The sequence below is a fragment of the Orbicella faveolata genome, unplaced genomic scaffold (genome assembly GCF_042242905.1).
Source record: "Orbicella faveolata isolate gen_17 unplaced genomic scaffold, um_ofav_v1 contig_14, whole genome shotgun sequence".
NCBI classification, from domain to species: domain Eukaryota; kingdom Metazoa; phylum Cnidaria; class Anthozoa; order Scleractinia; family Merulinidae; genus Orbicella; species Orbicella faveolata.
In genome coordinates, this window is record NW_028301541.1 from 22,483,673 (window position 1) to 22,505,145 (window position 21,473).

The window sequence follows — 21,473 nt, forward strand, 5'->3', positions numbered from 1 at the left end:
GAAACCACAAGAAAATTAAAATTCGAGTTGCTTAGGAATCGAATCAAAAGTACAAAAATGCGAATTGTAAGCACGAAGGATCTTGTAACGGTGTCTGTCTAATGTATACGATGTTCAAGTTAGGCAGTTAATGACAATAGTTCAATAATTTGCTGATCGTTTTAGCTATTTATTAGTGGAAATTTCTCCTTTTGGTCTTGCGCTACGAAGAATAAAAGCGGAATAAAATATGCCGTGTCAGTATACACGTATATTTATCTAAACCAAACTGGCCATAGATTAAAGTAGAAGGCTATACATGGCTGCAATTTGACAGCGAGGCTCGAAAGTCCTATAAGCCTTACTATCCAAGCCGCGTACACTCTTTCTTCATAAGAATACACTGTGCTATTTTTCGGCCGAAGTCGAATATTCTTATTTTTCTGCCGATTTTAGGCTGTTTATATTCTATTGAACATTCTTAGATTTCATTGTGTTTACAAATTTTTAACATAAAATTGTGTTCTTTTCAAAATCTCAGCCTCGGATTTACTCTGAAAATTTCGCAAATTTGAGCCTCGTTATTTTTATAAAACTTATTCTTATCAAAAGAGAGAGATTGTATTAAAGTTCCCTCCTCTAGGGTGTGAAGAAAACAAATTTTCCGGCTCGGTTTTTTTTAAACTCTGAATGAGGAGATACAAGGGTACAGACTTATTTTCTTGTCGTTTTTGCCTATAACTCAGTAAGAGGAAAAAAATCATTTACAAACTTCTGAGTAATTCAACGGTTACACTTTATTGATACAAGCCAGAGAGAGATCAGAAACAGACTCTCGGACAAAGCATTGTAAAACATTGCTTAGTTTACATGCAAATAGAGAAAGCAATACTAGTGGAAACAAAATCAGAGTCCTTCAAGTCCCTCAATTCCTCAACGTCCTTTATTACATTACAATGTACCCTCCAGTGTGTCTCATGTCTGTATTCCGTTGGGGATCCAGCGTGGCAACAGATAAGGGTAGGTCAGATGATCTTTTTTTAACCTATCAATGTTCCTCATTTCTATGTACGGCTGGACTTTCCTTTGAAGGAAGTTAAACCACTTGGATATCACTTCTCGTCCAGGTTTATGGGGCAACTGGCTTCCGTAGTCGAACAGACTGTCAAAACGGTAATTGGAGAGTGAAAAAGCAACCGTGGCTTGTTGCTATGACAGAAAAAAAAGCAACACAAACTTAGGCAATGAACTGAAATAATTCCTAAAACTACAATCGGGAACACCTTTCCGTCAGCGCGGACGGCTGGTGCAGAAGTAAGTGGAGACTGAGACGATAAGATTCTTCCCTCTTATCATCAGAACTACTCGCTACATGATTTTATTTTGTCAACCGCGTTACAAAAAGAAAGGAGAGCACTGGGAACAAGAATGAGACAGGAGGATCGGCGAGCCCGGAGAGTTTCCGCAACCTTCTTGTCCTTTCAGAACTTTTGCGAAGGCTCGCGAATACGTTTAGAAAGCTTTCCATCCAACAATTAGATTATGAGTCCAAGGTTTCTATTAAGCAATTAGATTATGAGCTCTCAATTTCTATTTAACAATAGAGTGTTTCTGTCGAGGAACTATCGGCTGATAGTTGCCCTGCGGAAATTTGATGCTCTTAAAACAAATATTTATATTTAATGGGCTGATAGTGTCTCTCCTCGAACGAACACTATCGCACCACGTGATCAATTTAAACCAATAAAAATCGGAGAAAATTTAGTTTTGTTTTAAGAACATCAAATTTCCGCGGGGCAACTATCAGCCGATACTTCCTCGACTGAAACACTCTATTGTTTAAATAAATAGTGAGTAGCGTAGCCAATCAGAGAACGGCATTCGTGATAGAACGCTAGTAGATTTATACTAATGCGTGATAGCAAGAGACGATGATCCGAGTAGGTGCAGCCTGAATCAGCTATCACCCGTAGAAATTGAAATTCCATTCAACCAAAAATCAACCATTCCAAGCTCATTCCATCTAAGTGTCAGAGTGACTTCCTGCATGCGGACCGTCAGTGTAAAACTCAGACTGCGGACTGCAGCTGTAGACTCTAGATTGCGGACCAGGGGTAAAATCCAGACTGCAGAGTACAGACTTTTTAAGTATATATAGTGGTATTTCCATTGTCGAGTGCTAACCGTAAACAGGGTTATTAATTAAGGCTAATCGCAGTGAAAGTCTGTACTCCGGTTAGCCTGAATATCACTCAGGTTAGTAAGAATATCACTTCGGTTAGCTCAAATATCACTCAGCATAGACAGAATATCAATTCTACATATACCTGTTTACGGTTAGCTCTGAATGATGGAAATGGTAACACGATTTAGTTAAAAAAGTCTAGTCTGCAGTCTTCATTTTACCCTCAGTCTGCATTTTACTGCCGGTCTGCGGTCTACAGTCCGCAGTCTGCAGTCTGCAGTCTGCAGTCTGTAGTCCGCAGTCTGCAGTCTGCGGTCTGTAGTCTGCAGTGTGTAGTATGCAGTCTGTAGTCTGCAGTCCGCAGTCTATGTCTTACACTGACCAATATGCAGATACTGTTTAGAACACTTACTGCAGAAATGTTCGCGTTCGGATAGTGGAACAAGGAGAACTTATCATCAGAGACTCGTGAATCTCGATAGAGCTTGGTGGGCATGTTAAGCGTGAAGGCTCCGTAATCTGTTAAAGGATAGTTGATGGCTGCATGGTGAGCACTGACGTGCCACAAGAACCTTGTAAGGAATATCACCAGACTGTTTATTGAAGTTAGTTCTCGGGGAAGCTCTTTGATCTGCAAGAACAAGAGATTGGGCTGACTGAATATATGTCTGCGGACACTGCACACGTTCAATGCTTCTCTCGCTCGAGAGATGAGTGACAATGGACCCAAAAAACTCCATACCGAGATCCGGGTAATGTAAATGTAAATAATAAAGAAGAAACAGAAAGGAATTCTGGTAGTCAAACGACGATAACGTGCAAATCTGCCATAGAGAGCTTAAGCAAACCACGACGGTAACGGCAGCGAGAACGTCACCAAACGAAAAGTTTTGATGAGCAATACAATGGTTGTTCACGTGCGTCATAATTTTTTGTACATTTCTTTGCCCTCCATGTCTGCACAACAACGATGTGAAATGACTGTTCTGCGTACTTTGGAGAACGCGAATGACGGCCGCTAATTCTTCCCTAATTTAAATTGGATTTGAAAGCTGTCGTGACATGTTTAGCTTGAGCAAGTTCTGAGACTAATAGGCGCACTGAACAGGTCTAGACAACTGGCGAAATTCGAAGGTAAAATATAAATTCATTTTTTACTAGGCGTTGTCTTCGGGGTCGCCGTCGCCATTACTTAAGGTGGCTCGATCAGATTTTTGAGTGACGATACCGTTCAACTTCGAACGACTAGAGCACCACCATTATCAATCAAGTGGTTTTACTTCCCACCCAATTTAATCATTTCAGGGGCAATTTTTGATAAAAAGCAAAATAACACCCCACACCAGTTGGTATTCTAGCCAGTGTTTCTGAAAGTCAAACGGAGCGATTTCTTTGAGATTTCCAGTTCCACTTCAGGTATTCAGATGTTATAAGATTCATTTGAGACCAGAATAGCATTTAGTCAAGTCTTGTAGACATCGTTTGCAATGACATTTAAAACAGCTTCGTTTTTGTTATATTTTGACACCTTGAAACTTCACTCGTAACTTTCTCGAAAACGCTCTTATAGATTTTTTTTTAATTTTGCCATCGTTAAGACAACAATGTCAAGTCCGAGATCCATACGTCATATTTCCAAAATTACCCTTGATAGTAAGTTATTCGGTCTTATGTAAAATGCGTATGCGTCATCTCGTTGCTATGGTGACTCAGACCTCCGTAAGACATACCTAATTTGAAACTTTCATCTTTCTCTAGCGCACCAGTAACGTTTGATTTTCTATTGGATTGATAATGGTGATGTTCTAGTCGCTCAAAGTTGAACGGTATCGTTACTCAAAAATCCGATGGAGCCACCTTAAGCCCCCTATTAATAATTATGATGGCTCAAACTTACGTTTCCCAGTCCTCCTTCGCTTCCTTCCCCATCTGCGGAAACTTCGTTCATAAAGTTTTGAAGCTCAAAGTCATTTGCTACATCTTCATCACAATCGTAATACCTTGAGGAAAGAAAATAGCGAAGGGGAACGGATCCTTTTTCATTAATTTGATAAACATTCATTTTCTCTCTACAATATCGATAGCAGGTAATGATAATATGAGAGATCATCAACTTGGGGATAAGGTTCTTATCGATTTGTCGCACTCCCTCCCCCTGCCCCCTCCCCCCCCCCCAAACCGAGTTTTCAGTAATCGTTTAAGAAAAGTTTCTGTTTCATATCAGAGGCAAATAAAACAATATTTGGCCTACATTCCGTGTCACTTGGGGTAACATATGTCGTTTATTTTGTTTGTTTGTTTGTTTGCAGCTTTGGGGTAAATTGCGTATCTTTTATTCCCAGATCTCTTTTAACGAGCCGGAAAGAGATCTAGGAATGAGTTTAGAAACATCCAAGACACTTCGGACCAGGGATGCCATTTACATACTCCAGGTGCCAGAGCCCCGACGATATTTTTCCCTCGGGTTCTGATCGCAAGCTCATATTTAATTCCCAAAGAGAGCTTTATGATCAAAACTGTCACGTGACTTACTGCATGACATAATCCCGAGCCGCCTTTTGGATAGTGTAGTATAGCAAGTAACCGTCGTCTCTGTAAGGGAAATAATGAAGGGATCTGCGTTCCACTCCACGTTGCTGAAGACGAAGATAATAATAACCGTGTCAATCATTGTTTTTGTCAAAACGAAGCCTAAAAAATACATATTTGTCAGGAAGAGTTTTTTGTCCCACATTGCTGATATTTTCGTCGCTGGAAGGAGGCGCGCTAGACCCTGCCTGTTTTTAACTTGTTATGTTGCCAGACTGCTGGAATGGAGAATATCTGTTACTTATTTTCAAGTTCAGTTGTACAACAAGATGCGAGGGAGCTGGGGGTAACATTTAATAAATGATTACTACATTAGGTAAAAATGTAAATAAACAGAACGAATGAATGAAGGAAGGAAGGGAGGAAGGAAGGAAGGAAGGAAGGAAGGAAGGAAGGAAGGAAGGAAGGAATGAATGAATGATAGGACCTTTTACGGAGCTTCCCTTAATTTTTACCCCGTGGACATCCCGCTCGTTTCCTCAGTGGACCTTTCCTCAAAGCCTTATTTTTCTTTTTTCCGATGCAACTGAAATTGTTGCCAATTTTGTTGCCCATTTCTCTTCCATTTCTATCAGTTCTACCCCGACTACTTTTCACGAGTCCCGTGCCTTCTCACGTTACAAATAGTAAAGTGTATCTGAGACACCGGAACGAGAGTAAAATGAAAAGTAACAGGTTGCACATCACCTTGATTTTGTTTAGAAAATCTGTATCTTTCCAACTCGTCAGCCTGAACTGCCTCAAAGCAATGCTCACAGCCCCACTATAACCATACGGGAACAATCTGTGAAGCGAAGCATTTTCTGCTAGCAGAAGTTTGAAAGCCAGTTTGTCTGTTATACTGATTCCTCGGCAGTGATACTTGATTAGTTGATGAAGTGGATGTCTCTCGGACAGTTGTCTGTCTTTGCTGACACAGAATGGCTCCATAAGGAGATGCGTCTTAGCCAGGTGTTCTGCCACCTGATTGTATCCCACATCTGCGCCCTGCACACTGAGTTTGGCCAGCATCCAGAGATCTTTGTCTTTAGGGGTGTAGACTGGGGAATCTTTGGCATGCAACAGCAAAGTCTCACTGTAATGTTGTTTTGTTTTAAAATTTTGATCGGAGAGTAATCCTAACCCTAACCCTTGAGAAAAATTTAGATAACAATGCAATGCGTATTTTCTCTCGCCTGTGTTGTAAGGGTAATAACGATGGTATAAGTGGAGAGGGAAAAAAAAAGCTCTTGCATTTTCTACTCGTTTTCCATTACGCTTGATCCTAGCCAGTATATATAGCTAGCTATGGGGCCTTTTCACTCGCGTGGTCAGAAGCCATGCAAATTTGTGAAGCGAAAGGAGGTGTTTACATAAGACAAGAGTTAAACTCCCAGAAGAGTGGTTAGGAAAACCACCATAAGTGCCGTTTCATTGTGACGTCGTGTGAACACACTCTCTCTATATGATATGGGTTATTGACTGAGCGTGAGGCCAAGATGACTGGATTTTGCCGGCCAAGTTCTTTTTTTTGCTTGTTTACGGACCGAGACGGATTCGAGGTCCATAAAATACGCCAAAAAAATAAAGGGGCCAATATCCAGTTTTCCTGACCGAACAAGCTTGTTCAATAATGGATTTATTACATAGAAAAAGAACACTATTTTCTCGCGGGACACAGCGGGTAATTTCGAGCGGGCAAGATAGCACCATCCTGCCCGCTCGGGTAGCCAATCACAGCGCAGGATTCGGTTCATCTTGCCCGCTCACGGACAAAAATGCAATTCTCATACCAGGCTTGATGTCCATTTGGATGGCTATCGGCACCAGGTTTGACCGGTTGTCTGGATGAACAGCAAAGAATGCTATCGGTGAAGTCGGGTCCCACATTTCTCTACCAGGACGGAATTCCATGATATCAGGCATGGCAGGCAGGTTATCCAACAGCGGATACCGCAGGACAAATATCATTCTGCTGGCTATCGCCTGTGCATAGGATCAAATGTAAAGAGTCATGCAAGACAATTTTAAAATACCTAACCCGGGTTTTTCGAAAGGTGGATAACGCTATCCAGGAACGCTAAAAAGAGGGCGAGATGAAAAAAAAAAAATTACCTTTTCCAGCGGAATTTTCGGCATGTTTGGGGTATTGATAATAAGGTTTTCCCAGTCAAATTCTTGGTTTAAAGTTTCCTTGAGCTCAGTCCATTTGATACCAACATTGTCTGCAAAGAAAAACCGCAATGTTACGAACACTAAAGGTTGCATGAAAAGACTTTACACGAATAACATTGAAACTTAACAGTCTCTCATTTGGGCGCTTTCTATTCATCGAAAACTTCTAGAAATTTTGAAACGATGACAAGTGGAATGACGGCAAGTTTCCTGAAAATCCGAAAATTGTTGATTTTCCGAAATGCAAACTATATTGAACCGAAAATTCCAGAAATTCAGGAAGGAAATAGGCTCGATTACCAGCCGCTGCTCGGGAAAAGGGCCCGCGCTCCTCCCCCGAACTCTCTTCTCGGAGAGGAACGTAGACCGGACTCGAGAAAGCGGCGGAAATCGAGCCTAGGAAGGAAATTTAAATAGAAAAAGAACAGAAACGCTGAAACGAGCTACGTCACGGTTTTCGCATCTTGAAAAGTTTAGCCTAAATTTTTCAAGTTCGTTCGTAGTTTGTAATCCGTGTTAATCATCTCCATCCGTAACCATCCTTATTCCTTTATGGTTTATTATTGTATAACTCTTTGGCGTTTTTCTATCCTAGTAAACTATTGTTTTCAGGATTCCTTCAATTTAGAGGTCATTTTGTGTCTGGCGGAACAACTTAATATAGGGGAATCTTTGTTTACAATATTTGCCTCATTACCATAAGCGATATAGTTTCTGATGGAGCTACAAAGAGATTAACACTGAATATTGAAAGGACACAGCACGATTAACTGTCCCAAGGAATTTGAGCGCGATGTATTGAATACTTTTTGTGCGACGCGGGTTTAGAAGCTCAAAATTTTTACAAAGAATGTATAAGCTCATTAACGCTTTTGCCACACAGAAATTTTGATGTTTTTGAAAGCCAATTTCTCCTCAAATATTGCACCCAAAGAGCCAAAAATTTCACCACTTACTAAGTTTCACAAGCTCTTTAAGCTTTTCTAGTAAAATTGTGTCTAGCATGATGCCTTCTATGTGCAAAGTCGTATGTTAATGAGGACAAATGTAAACAATGACGTCAGCAAAGATTCGCCTATACCGTGACTGAGCTTCTTTACGTCAAAAATGACTCGTGCAACTTAACCTGGTGAGATGATCCATTTACCTCGATCTGTTGTAACTCTCATCAGTGTCATAGGATTGACGCCCGCGAGCCGTTGCTCAGCGAACACCTTGTCACGCATCCAGTACTTGATGATATCTTGGAATGGTTCTTCATCAGATGCACTTTTGAAATATGGATCCTATGCGAGACAAAACGTATTTTCCTATTTTTCGATTGTATTATAAGAGAAAAACAGAGAAACAAGAGCAATAGAAAGAAGAAAAACTAACTCCGTGTGGCTTTGTCTGATCTTACCGAAGTGCGCTGGTAGTGTAAATTGCGCATGCGCTCATAGGGTAACTTCCAATATATATCGGGCGCACTTCCGGTTTCTTTAAATGCTAAAGGAAACGCGGTTTTTCACTAAATCCGGTCTTTTTCGACGGATTTCGATTAAAGCCAAAGTTGGAAACATAGCTATGCATTCCTTTTCCGAAATCATGCTTTTTTCAGAAAATTACGAATTTTTTTAAATTTTGAAATTCTTTAAAAATCTGACGTTTTAGAAATGAAACAAAATCTATGCATAACGTAATGAGTATTTAAATTAAGATATTAAATCAATGAAAAAAATCCCGATAAAGTAATTTGCCTGGGAGCGTTTGCGTTTTTTCAGTATTAGTCACATGACCATGGGCGTGACCTGATGACGTCATCACTAATGTTACTGATCATGAAAAAGTTAAAACACATGAAGTAACTCTGAACTAACCAAAAATGATGAGGTTATATGAGAATAAATTTTCCTTAGCGACGGCTCGAAGAGATCGGTCAGAATGAGCCGTTAAGGAGACTCTGTTCATTCAAGAGCTAATAACCTTTCCTTAGCTTAATGTCAACGTCAGTAGGGAGAAGTTGTGGCTTTATTAGCTGTTACTCGTCATGATGTCTAGACAGGTTAACTTACTGCTGCAGATCATTTTTTTGGTCCAGGTTCCAGACCTCTAATATTCACGATCAGTACAGTTTGCAAAATTTGTGACGGTCACTTTTGAAAATGTATGTCATTGGCTACTTACGAAACGTCAAGTTCTGTATTAAAATGCGTTGGAATACAATGTTTATCACCGCTGTTTGTGTTATATTCTTAGCTCGGCAAGCTACGATGGCCTAAGAACGATAGCTTATACAGCCCCTTCCTTTCACAAGGTAAAACCCCTTCGAGAATCGTCTCTCACATCTGCGTTGAATTTTCTATGAACAACTTGTTTCCCGCTACTCCAAGTATTTCAACCAGAAGAAATTGCGCAACTACTCCAAACCCACACTTCCAGATTCTCACTCTTAACCCAAGCTTTCAGCCCAGATTCTTTCCCCGGCGGGTGTTAAATATATTGGTTATTGGCCACGCGTGAGGTCAAGATGGCTGGATATTGGCCAAGTTCTTTCTTTGCGTGTTTGTGGGCCAAGATGGAGTCGAGGTCCAAAAACGCGAATAAAAGAAGGCCAATATCCAGCCATCTTGACCGGACAAGCTTGGTTAATAAAGGATTTATTTCATGGAAAAAAAAAAACCACTATTTTCTTACAGGATACTGCGAGTAGTCCCGAGCGGACAAGATAGCGCCATCTTGCTCGCACGGGTAGCCAATCACCGCGCAGGATTCGATTCATCTTGCCCGCTCACAGAGTAAGCCATGGACCCTGTGCATAAATGGCACCATAAATTTGAATCACAATACTTCATACATCCTTAGCCTCGTACTCATGTTTCCAGACGAGGATATTTTACATGAATGTGAGGCTTAGGATGTACAAGTGGTGTTATTCAAATATTGGCGCCATTTATGCAAAGGGTTTTTTTTTTTTAATAATAATGCTTGTTTCTTACCCCAAATGACGCTTGCGCTTTACGGAAGAAAGCGTATATCTTGACAAAGTCTTCAAAGCTTTCTATATCTTGTCCTGCGTTCAGTTTTGCCCATTCGTTTAAGATCGTGTAGCTTCCATTGGTTTTCGTCAAATAGATGTTAAACTCCCACATCTCAAAAGGGTGCTTGCTGAATACGGCTAACTGAAAGAAATAACGCGGAAAGTAGCACTACACTAGTTAATAATTAGATTGTTGCCTGACAGTTGATGAGGGAGAATAATCTAATTGTTTTAACAGAAGTCTATTACCCATTCAATCGTTAGATATTCGAAAGTTTAGCTAAAACTTTTGTCGGTTACCTGTTTTTCAATTGTCATGTTCAGTAATCTGATTGGTTCCCCTTCAATGAATGGCGCTAACTGATAGAGTTGTTTATTGGCTTCAAGTAGCTGATAACGCTTCCTTTGGCAAGCTTGAGAAGTCTTCTGAGAGAGCTCAACGGGGCATTCGTCTCCGTATATCCCTAAGATGAAAAAAAATTATTTCTTTAATTCGACATTACAAATTGCCAAAATGAAAAATTAAGACCACCCCTCTTCCCATTTCAATGATACAAAAAAAAATGGCGAGTTTTGGTTATAGCGCGAGTTCAACATAGATTTGGGGGCCGGTTTTATTTCTTATTATATTGTGTTTAAGATTGTCGGTACTTAACCCATCCCAAGTTGAAAAGCTAAACACGGACCCAACCCACAAAAGAACTAAGAAAAATCAAGCGAAAACTGAAACAAACAAAGAAATCTTTTTTAACGTTTCACTACATCAAAGACGGAAAACCTTTTCAAAAATGGCTGCCAATTATAATTGTTTTATAAGTATTGAAATTAGCCTTACTACTGGCTCGTTTTTAACTACTGAACGATTCAAAAAAAGTGTTACTCTCAAATGTTAGTGAGGCTAATTTAAATGCATGTATTGGTTTGCTTCTGTTAATACCAGGAGTTGCCAAGAGTGATCTTTTGTCTTTTGTTTCTCGGACTGCTGTCTTGCAGTCTTAGTCTAACTTCCGCTGTTTCTAATTCTACTTGGTTAACAAATGCACACGCACTTAAATACTATATTGATAGCTATGTGTACCCCACATAAGCAAGCCGACCTTGGAAGATTAATCATCTTTACAGAAAACTAACCCAAACATTTTCGCGCGACTTTGAGAAGCGAATTACATGGCTCTTGAATCAACCAACTTAGAATAGAAGCTTAAGTTTAGAGAACAAGAAACCTAAACGGGATCTTTGTGGGAGATCCAGACCAAGGCCAGTGGACAAACCCAAACATGACCATCGATGGGTTTTTGTTCGGAGCTTTAAGTACTCTCAGTAAACTAAGATATACTTCTTGGAGTCTTAAGACTCTCTGTGTGGACAGTCGGGCCCTAGAATCACAAGGCTAACATGGAAGCTACAAAAATGATTAACAATTGGTAATCACTTGTTCTTGTTTTAGTCTTGCCATTTATAGATATATTCACAACATATCAATGTATGAGGCAAGGAAACCCAGGGAAGCCATTAAGGCTTATGTAAAAGAGTACCTTAAAGATACTTAAGAGCAGCTTCGCCTAAATATCAACTAGACTTGGAAATAGCGAAAAAATCGAATTTCTTCAAACTCGCCCAGAATGAAGCCCTATGGGCACTAGTTACAAAAATATCGTTTTAAGTTCGATAAATCAAAAATTATTTTTTTCCGCAATTTTTTCGTTTCGATGCCCCAAATCGGCCAAAATCCATCGAAAATGAGCGGCATATTCCGAGGCTCGTAAACTCAAAAGCAAAAATCTTCATTACAAACTGATTGCACGTCGTATTTGTACTTCCTTTCTTGTCTATTTAGAGCTAAATAGATCGTGATTTGATTAGCACTTAAATATTTGACGAATTTTTTAAGTTAACGACCCAAGACAGCTTTACAAGAGGTCTACATTTAGCCTATTTTCAAATGCTAAAAAGGCGTTCTGGTACACGGCTTTTCCCAAAACGACTAGTTTGGTCTGAAAGAGCATTGTTTCTTCTTCAAATTAGTGAAATAAAATTTTTGGGTAAATAAAATCGCGAGCGCTGAGATAGCGAACTAAATGCAGCACTTCGTCCTGAAAACGTGACCTTTGACCCGAGGGTAACGAAACCGATTACTGCAAGAAAACCCGGAAGAAAAGCAAACGCTTCGTTATTTTGAAACAATTTCTAGTGGTATCTCTCCGAAACCATGATTGCAAGAAACTATTTCCAGATATGAAATCTTGCAGGGTCAAAGACGGGGCTAAAGGGCGCATTTTGACACAATAACTTTGTTTGCTGAGGATTGAATTGCAGTCAATTCCAGTGAAATTTGCAAACTTGAAGTATGTTAGCCGATACTTACCTGAATATTTATATTTATAGAAGAGTCGTCTTCTTGGATTAACCTTCAAAAGAAGCTGGATCCAGATTTGGAAACCTCTAAAAGAAGAAATGTTTAATGTTCCGTGACCTGCCCGCTGCTATAAATTAGCTTAAACTCCGTGCACATGCCGACCGCATGTTTGTCGTAAAACTCACTTAACCCCACTGACAGTTTCCATGGGTAACCCCAAAATAAACAATCCCCAAAAATGTAAAGTGAAACTGGCTGTCTTCATGAACAGTTAAAAGTTAGAGTCAAGTTCCATTACCCTTTAAAAGTGCTTGATTCTACTTTGTTCACTCAGTAGTTACTGTCACGTTCGAGTACCGCGTAGTATCGGTCATGCCAAAACACTGCAGACCGTACAGACTGAGTAAGTTTCCCATACAAAGTCTTGTACGCGTTTGTCTATTGAATCAAAAGTCAAATACTGCGCTTGTGCAGCCTGTGGATAAATGACAAACTTTCAGATATATTTAACACTATTTTGTAACTAGACCCAAAAAAAAGGAGTCACAATGAAAAGCCCAAACAAGTGTCTGCAGTCTGCACGGTCTGCACCGTTTTGGCGTGACCGATTCGCGGCATTCGAACGTGAGAGTAGTGAACAAAGTCGACGCAAACAAATAAAATCAAGCACTTTTGAAAGGTAATGGAACTTGACTCTAGCTTCGAACTGTTCATCAAGACAGCCAATTTCACTTTACATTTTTGGGGATTGTTTATTTTGGGGTTGCCCATGGAAACTGTCAGTGGAGTTTAGTTGATTTTACGACAAACATGCGGTTGGCATGTGCATGGAATCTATAGCATCGGGTAAGTCACGGAATATTACACATTTCTTCTTTTAGAGGTTTCCCAATCGGGGTCCAGCTTCTTTTGAAGGCTAATCCAAAAAGACGACTCTTCTATAAATACAAATATTCAGGTAAGTATCGGCTAACATACTTCAAGTTTGCAAATTTCACTGGAATTGACTGCAATTCAATCCTCAGCAAACAAAGTTATTGTGTCAAAATGCGCCCTTTAGCCCCGTCTTTGACCCTGCAAGATTTCATATCTGGAAATAGTTTCTTGCAATCATGGTTTCGGAGAGATACCACTAGAAATTGTTTCAAAATAACGAAGCGTTTGCTTTTCTTCCGGGTTTTCTTGCAGTAATCGGTTTCGTTACCCTCGGGTCAAAGGTCACGTTTTCAGGACGAAGTGCTGCATTTAGTTCGCTATCTCAGCGCTCGCGATTTTATTTACCCAAAAATTTTATTTCACTAATTTGAAGAAGAAACAATGCTCTTTCAGACCAAACTAGTCGTTTTGGGAAAAGCCGTGTACCAGAACGCCTTTTTAGCATTTGAAAATAGGCTAAATGTAGACCTCTTGTAAAGCTGTCTTGGGTCGTTAACTTAAAAAATTCGTCAAATATTTAAGTGCTAATCAAATCACGATCTATTTAGCTCTAAATAGACAAGAAAGGAAGTACAAATACGACGTGCAATCAGTTTGTAATGAAGATTTTTGCTTTTGAGTTTACGAGCCTCGGAATATGCCGCTCATTTTCGATGGATTTTGGCCGATTTGGGGCATCGAAACGAAAAAATTGCGGAAAAAAATAATTTTTGATTTATCGAACTTAAAACGATATTTTTGTAACTAGTGCCCATAGGGCTTCATTCTGGGCGAGTTTGAAGAAATTCGATTTTTTCGCTATTTCCAAGTCTAGTTGATATTTAGGCGAAGCTGCTCTTAAGACTTAATAACAAAAAATAAAATGCTGTCATCGGCATACAAAATGATCATAATTATTCAGGATAAAAATTAGTTAAGAAACTCTAAACGCGCGAATGCGCAAGAGCAAAGGAAGAAAAACAAAGCGGAAAAAGCACACTAAGGAAAGTAAAATACACTTATTTTACTAGGAAAGTTAACGTTAAAAAGCAACGACGTTTCGACCGTTCGACGGTCATTTTCAAGTTGAAAAGTACAATTTTTGCATACGCCCAAATATATACAATCGATTATAAAAATGCTAATTAGACACTGACTAAAACTCTAAAATATTTACATAGAAACAATACAAGAAAATTGCGGCATGAGTAACAAAATGTTAAGGCGATAGAAATGATTTTAAAAAAATGAAAACTGAAATAATTAAGCAAATAGCTTCGCGAGGATCGAGTCACTCTGTTTGTTCAATTTTGGTTGAAGTTTACGAATAAAAAGCATTTCAAAAATCAAACAGTCGAGTTTACTCCGACATTTTTTCAAAATCCCGAAATTGCTTCCAATGGTCTCTGGATCCTTTCCGTGCTCATCCTTTACGTGGTTGCCGATTGTTGATCGCTTATGTTCCTCCACACGTTGATGTAGGTGTCGACTCGTGAAGCCGACATAGTCTGCATCGCACAGACCACACTTGTAATAATAAACAACGTTTCATTGATTCACAATTGGAAGTTTATGTTTCTTTGGTTTCAATTTTCCTTTGATCTTTTGACTTGTGTAAACAGGCTGGACAACGGCATCAATCTTTCGACTGAGATCACCTAGATGGTGACCAACCAAAATTGAACAAACAGAGTGACTCGATCCGAACGAAGCTATTTACTTTAGTTATTTCATTTTTCATTTTTTTTTTTTAATCGTTTCTATCGCTTTAACGTTTTATTACTCATGGGGAATTTTCTTGTATTGTTTCCATGTAAATATTTGAGGCCCAGTTCATACATCGCATTTCTGCCGTGTCGAATTCAATTCAATTAAGTGCGGCAGAAATACGACTGTCAATTCATACGTCGCACTTGTGTCGCACTTAATTCGGAATTTGTACTGTCGGGTATGTCAGCCAGCGGAAAAAGTTTTAAACGGAGGGTATTCAATATGGCGGACGAAAATACTGAGCGACGAAGAACTTTAATTTTGCAAAAAATTGACTGCCAATGGAACGAGAAGGAGAAGGCTGACAACGGAGCAGTATGTGTTGCAATATGCTCAGGTTGCATTGGGTCGAGAATGGCCAAGTTTCTTCTTTTTCTTGAGCGGGAAAACATTTACGCATGCTCAATACATTAACATAATGTATGCATTAGATTCGACACGGCAGAAATTCGACGTCTGAATCGGTGTCGCATTTCTGTCGGATAATGCGACAAGACCAGTCGAACGTGCGGCAGAAATGCGGCAGCCGATTCAGACGTCGAATTTCTGTCGAATTTAATTCGTTGAATTGAATTCGACACGGCAGAAATGCGACGTATGAACCGGGCCTTAGAGTTTTAGTCAGTGTCTCATTAGCATTCTTATAATCGATTGTATATAGTTTGGGCGCATGCAAAAATTTTACTTTTCAACTTGAAAATGACCGTCGAACGGTCGAAATGTCGTTGCTTTTTAACGTTAACTTTTTTAGTGAAATCCGTTTCTAAAAATTGGTTGATTCAAAGTACACTTATACCAAGGAAGAAGTTTAGAGGTGAACACAACAATACTAGAGGCATACGAACCAAACACTGTTAATTACTTAATTGTTTCATTTTTCTTTTCTTTTTTTTTTTTTTTAAATCGTTTCTAACGCCTTAACGTTTTATTACTCATGCCGCAATTTTCTTGTATTGTTTCTATGTAAATATTTTAGAGTTTTAGTCAGTGTTTCATTGGTATTCTTATAATGGATTGTATATATTTGGGCGCATGCAAAAATTTTACGAAACGTCGTTGCTTTTTAACGTTAACTTTTTTAGTGAAATCCGTTTCTAAAAATTGGTTGATTCAAAGTACACTTATACCAAGGAAAAAGTTTAGAGGTGAACACAACAATACTAGAGGCATACGAACCAAACGCTGTCTTCTTATTGAGCTTCATAACGCATGTACTAAAGAATTTTAAATAGGCCAATTTCGATATATGAAAATTGTAACTTGGCCTCGGGGAATTTTAATGTATCGAAATTGGCTTATTGGCAGCCATTTATGAAAAGGGTGTATACCGAGAAACAGAATAAAATTTTAGATTCTACCTTTGCAAAGAACTCTCTAGATTTACAACAGAAGATACTCCATCAAGACACCAAATACATTAATTCGAAAACAAAAACGCGGAAAAACAATATTCTTATAAAAAAGAGTGTATCAGAGCCATGTTAAATTGAGGTTTTATATTTCCATTATGGATTAACCAGAAGCAAAAATGACTTTCTATCATACCTGAGTTTCCATTCACAAAGCACAAGGAGGACAGGACAACCAATGCAATTGATTGGAGAGAAATCATCTTGGGTAGCCTGTTCAGTGGGAATCTGATACCTGCAGATAGTAAAATATGAACACTTATAGTTATTCGGTGTCCACAGAGTTCTGAAATGAATCTATAGTCTCTAATACTCACTTCTCTGGTCTCAAAAAGGATCAGTGAGGTCTTTAATATTAAAGCTTAAGGCCTATTTCCGGTAATTAATAACTCCCTGCGACGATTATCCACAACAAGTAAACTCTAGAATGGAGGTAATTACAGTTCCTTTTTACAGAACCAAGGCCTGTTTTCACTAGCGCACAAGCATCAGGATAGGTAACACTGATACGCAGGCGCAATGAGATATTGATAATTGGAACCTTTTGTTCAAAATATTTCCTACAGGCACTACTTAGCAGCACATTACTGCGCCTTAGTATGTTGCTATTTGCGTCCATTACTCATCCGGACACACATCGTTATTAAACTGGACGCGTGGTACAGCCAAGCCACTATAGCTGTCTCACCCCGCTAACGACAACTAATTTCAAAATCTAATCCCGGTGAACACTGCACACCTCCAACCCGTCCCCAACCCTCTGCTCCGTGCCGGCAAAATGGTAATTTATGCTAATTTGGGATTATCACAAATTACATTTTATGCTTACGTGCTACATTCTTTTTTACAAGAATATTGTTTTTCAGGTCAAAGCTGAATATTACTATTTTTCTGCCGATTTTAGGCTGAAAATAGTCTTGTGAATATCCTTAGATTATAGCGTGACATTTCTGTTTTCGAACATATTTAGTATCTTGATGGTGTTGGAGTAATTTTGGAGCAAGCCTGCAGGCATGAAAGCCCATGACGTACGTAACTTCTTGCAGAAAGGTTATTAGCATTGAACATTCGGCTACGTTGCTGCAGCTGTTTTTGTTGTTGTTGTTGTTTTTTTTTGGCTAGTTTTGCCGTTTAGAGAAGGAAGAATTTTATACGGTTTAGGTTAAAAACATATAATTGTGTTGTATTTACAAATTTTCAACACAAAATTATATTCTTTTCAAAATCCCAGCTTCCGGTTTATTCTTAAAATATTCTTAACATTTCGTAAATTTCAGCCTCGATATTCTTATAAAACATATTCTTATAAAACATATTCTTATAAAAAAGAAAGAGTGTGCTGGAAACCAACCTTTAGGGGGTTCCACAGTTAAGAGACCATACTTTGGCTTAACCCTTTTTGTCTTACTCCCAAAGCAGTTGCCCAAGAATTGGTCAATTTTAGACTTCTAACTTGTAGGAATTTACTATGCTAACTGGAGTGCGGTTTGATTAGTTTCATAGAAAAAGCGCATTATAAGTACTAAATACTATTATTATTACTGATCATGAGTATGTGTTTGATTTCAAGCAAATTCTTCCCCGTTCAATAAATGCTAATTAACATTTGACCTTACGCTTTCAGTAATGTCTGGGAAACTCAGACCGAAAGTCAACTGACGGTGTACATTCTAGACTACGAATAGTCCCTCTTTCGCTTAGTCCGTCGAGCGAGACCGTAAATAAGAGCCGAGGAGAAAATGGCCTCGCGGAGGTACTCAGGCTCTCTCGTTTCTTACTCTCTAAAAAATACATTTTCAGCAAAATATAGGAATCTGCAAGTTTAGCTGACCATAGCTAGAATCAATTAAACATATTTGGCTGAGATATATAGAATCGAATCGAATAATTCATCAGTGCACTTGGAATCTACCTCGGTGTGACTCACAATATGAGAGTTGTGAATTCCTTTCAGTCACATACCAGAATTTACAAAGTGAAAACTGTCCTCGATTTGTAGACCAGAAGTACGTAAACGATCTCAGTTTGTGTGTTTCAACGTTTCACACCTTATTACACGCCCAGCCAGTCCGCTTGACTGTAATGTTACGTATTAGCGTCCTGTTCAGTACTGTTTTTGAGTAAATATCAAGCTTTTTGATAAGAAAAGGAAGGTCAATTTTGCGTAATTGAATTTTGCTGACCTTGTCATAGCCACGTAACTAAGTTGACGCAAATCAAACAAATCTTGTGTTTCGACTGAACGGTTTAAGAGTGAGATTGCACAATTCTCGTGTCACCATTCATAAACAAAACTTCGGCTACTAGTTGTCAAATTTAACATAAATTTAACGTGCCTTTCCTAGATGTAATTCTGTCAGTACCTTCGACTTTTTACATAACTTCCACGTCTTTTTATTAACGACAACGTACCACTGCTGACCGAGGCAACTATACTTCATGCTCGTTGCCAGGCAACGTAGTTACTTCGTGCATATCAAAAACGAACGCCATCGATCGTTGATTTCAATAAACAAACCCGATCTCGTTTTCCATAACTATACAGGCAAGAAATGGCACCACTTATTTGGTATAACGCACCGTTTTTTCGGTAATCGTTTTCATTTCAGCAAAGCTACATTGCACGAATAATAATTAAATGTAATGCTACAGTGGAGCAAAGATTTCGGCCTCGTCTACGCTAATACGTTTTCGTACACTTTCTGACGAGTTTTCGCCCACCGTCTACACTAAAACGATCAAATACGCGTATTGCTTTCATCGAAAAGGCAAGATACATTTGAAAACGCTGTCACAGATGAAGGTATTTGAAAACGGATCTCTGTCCTTTATATGTAGTTGGTGTACAGAGAAAACGAAGGCTTTAGCAGAGTGGACGGAGAAGATGTTTTGAAAACTGTCCCGGTGGGGAAGAGGAGGGTTTTTTGGCAAAGACGCATCATCGAAAACGCATCGTTTCAAAAATGATTTTTTTTTTCCTATAACTCAAGTTGCTTAGGCATCAATCCTCTAATGAGAGTGACATGATTGGTTTTGCTTTTCCACTCAGTAGATTTCAACGTTTAAACACAGAGAGAAAAAAAAAACTAAAAAAGTAGCGTCTTAATTTTCAAGGCTTTATATAATTTTTCCACATGTCTTCTTCAGGGAACAAAAAAGTCTTAATTATAGCATATTATTTATAAGTGCGTCAAATTGCAGTTTTAAACTGGAATTAAAAGTAGTTTAGGGCGAGTAAGAGATATTGAATCTTGTAATTCTACCAGAAATCATTTAAAACAATCCTCGATATTTTGCGGTTGCTTCTCACCTTAATAAAAACTTCAGGCACTCTTTGTTGTATGCAGGCTTCGATCCTCTTGGCCGTCAGTTAGTTATAAGCAGGAGAAAATTAAACCTTGCTCGTTAACCAAATCGAACCACAAGGATCGAAGACTGACTGAACCGATGAAATATCTGCCAAAATGTATCCAAACCGTCTTGCTTGTGCAAACAATATCGTTCTCTTCGTTTTAGAACGGTACTTTAAAAAGTTAATAAACGGACTACAGTATTGACGATGACTTATTAAAGGCCTTTATTAAAATCGATTTATTTGGTTTGATACTTGGTTCAACTTTGCAATCACAGGATATTTTTAAGTGTGGTAAAAGCTTATGTTAACAAAGCTTTACAAATCTGAGTTTTATTAAGCAAAAGTGATTAAAGCAGTCAGATAAAAGGATGTAACATATCATTTTATTTCCGCGGCATATTCTTTGATGGCTCTTTTTAACATGGGAAGTTTCGCTCTTGCTTTCATTTTTATGGTATCGCGATCTAAATTAATTTATTTTGCAGGAGATCGAACGGCAATAAAACGTGTTGTGATAAGAAAATGATAATTTTTTCAATAGCTATAACTTTTTTCACATGCATATTGTTTTGTGTTTTGGCGTTTCTTTATCTCGGATCTGGAAAATGTGACATTTAGAAAAGGAAAATGGGCAAAGCCAGGGTATTTTAAAAAAACGCAACCAGAGAAATAAAGTTCAACTAGAAAATTAAGACACTTGGTATGCATTTACTTATAACTGTAATGCACAGTTTATCTATTAAAGAGGCTAGACTATATAATATTGTGTTATAATTTGTTATGTACAAAATTACTTTCAGTCAAAGTTAAGGCAACTACAAAATAATTAAAATTGAATATTCGATTACAGAAAGAGTTAATGATAAAACTAAAACAATGAATAGAATGTTCTGTTTGTTGAGACCGAGAGCAATCATACGCTGTATTTTGTTATTTTTTATTGTCAAAATGCTGGCCACGATAAGGGAAATCGCGATATAAATCCGAAGAGAAATGCAGATTATCAGAGACCTTTAAGAAACGCAAAAATAAAGAAAACAGACGACCTGACCAAACCAGTTTGCCTTTTATCGTCTATTTTAAGTGAACTGAAAACGAAGAGCGCCGGAAGTTAACAAAAAGTAAAAACAAAGTTCTTAAAAAATTAGTTCTGAAATTTCTCAGGGAGCAGAAGAAAGAAATCCAAACATCAAGGTAAGTATGCTGCTGTAGATCTCTCTACTGTAAAGTTAATATATTGTTGCTCGCTTCTGATACATTCGCGTCCTTCAAATTCGAGCTGTGGATGTTTCTTGGAAGCATCACCAGCTTACTGATTCCTAATATTTTCGAAGTCTTAATTGCGGGAATTAATTGTTCATAAACTGATTTTAATTCATGCCATGTCTGGTTCGAAACTTTCAAAATGGTGACCTCGACGTGACGCAACAACAGCAACAACAAAAACCTTTATTAACGTGCCTGGGGTATTTAGCTTTGCTGCTAATTGGGGACACACACAAAAAAAGAAATTATGAATGTAAAAATGAATAAGTATATATTAAAAAGTTAATAAGTAAATATTAAAATATTAATAAGTAAATATGAAAGTCAGGTCAGGATAAACATAAGGGACAGTTTTCACAATTATCCCCAAGCAAAGATGCTGTATTCAGCGTGTCTCAGATTCTTGTAAATAAACTCGATCATTGCATTAAAAGATTGAGCAAAATGAATAGAAACTATAAAACTTAAGATAATAT

The 21,473-nt window shown here is 38.4% G+C and overlaps 1 protein-coding gene across 6 annotated transcripts; it reads right to left on the reverse strand.

Annotated features, from left to right (window-relative positions):
- Positions 1–758: 758 nt before the first annotated feature.
- On the reverse strand, positions 759–19,841 carry LOC110062107 (polyunsaturated fatty acid 5-lipoxygenase-like). Of its 6 annotated transcripts, none has more exons than XM_020768965.2 (12): positions 19,687–19,841; positions 16,513–16,611; positions 10,227–10,390; positions 9,886–10,068; positions 8,055–8,193; positions 6,848–6,957; positions 6,526–6,718; positions 5,441–5,802; positions 4,697–4,800; positions 4,062–4,164; positions 2,577–2,795; positions 759–1,188 (listed from the first exon to the last, which is right to left on the reverse strand). In XM_020768965.2, exons 2-12 carry the CDS (start codon positions 16,577–16,579, stop codon positions 955–957), a joined length of 1,878 nt encoding a protein of 625 aa, XP_020624624.2. In that variant the 5' UTR covers positions 16,580–16,611; positions 19,687–19,841; the 3' UTR covers positions 759–954. The 6 variants fall into 6 exon arrangements, with proteins under 6 accessions (XP_020624624.2, XP_089143242.1, XP_089143241.1 ...); XM_089287116.1 differs by lacking the exon at positions 19,687–19,841 and adding an exon at positions 18,339–18,481; XM_089287115.1 differs by lacking the exon at positions 19,687–19,841 and adding an exon at positions 18,304–18,481.
- Between the last annotated feature and the right edge of the window lie 1,632 nt (positions 19,842–21,473).

Excerpts from the sequence above, each read along its gene's own strand:
- LOC110062107 (XM_020768965.2), bottom strand. The coding sequence starts at position 16,579 with ATGATTTCTCTCCAATCAATTGCATTGGTTGTCCTGTCCTCCTTGTGC. Across the intron at positions 10,391-16,512 it reads CTTTGTGAATGGAAACTCAG|GGATATACGGAGACGAATGC; the intron begins GTATGATAGAAA and ends TTTTCATCTTAG. Across the intron at positions 8,194-9,885 it reads AAGCGCAAGCGTCATTTGGG|GATCCATATTTCAAAAGTGC; the intron begins GTAAGAAACAAG and ends TGTCTCGCATAG.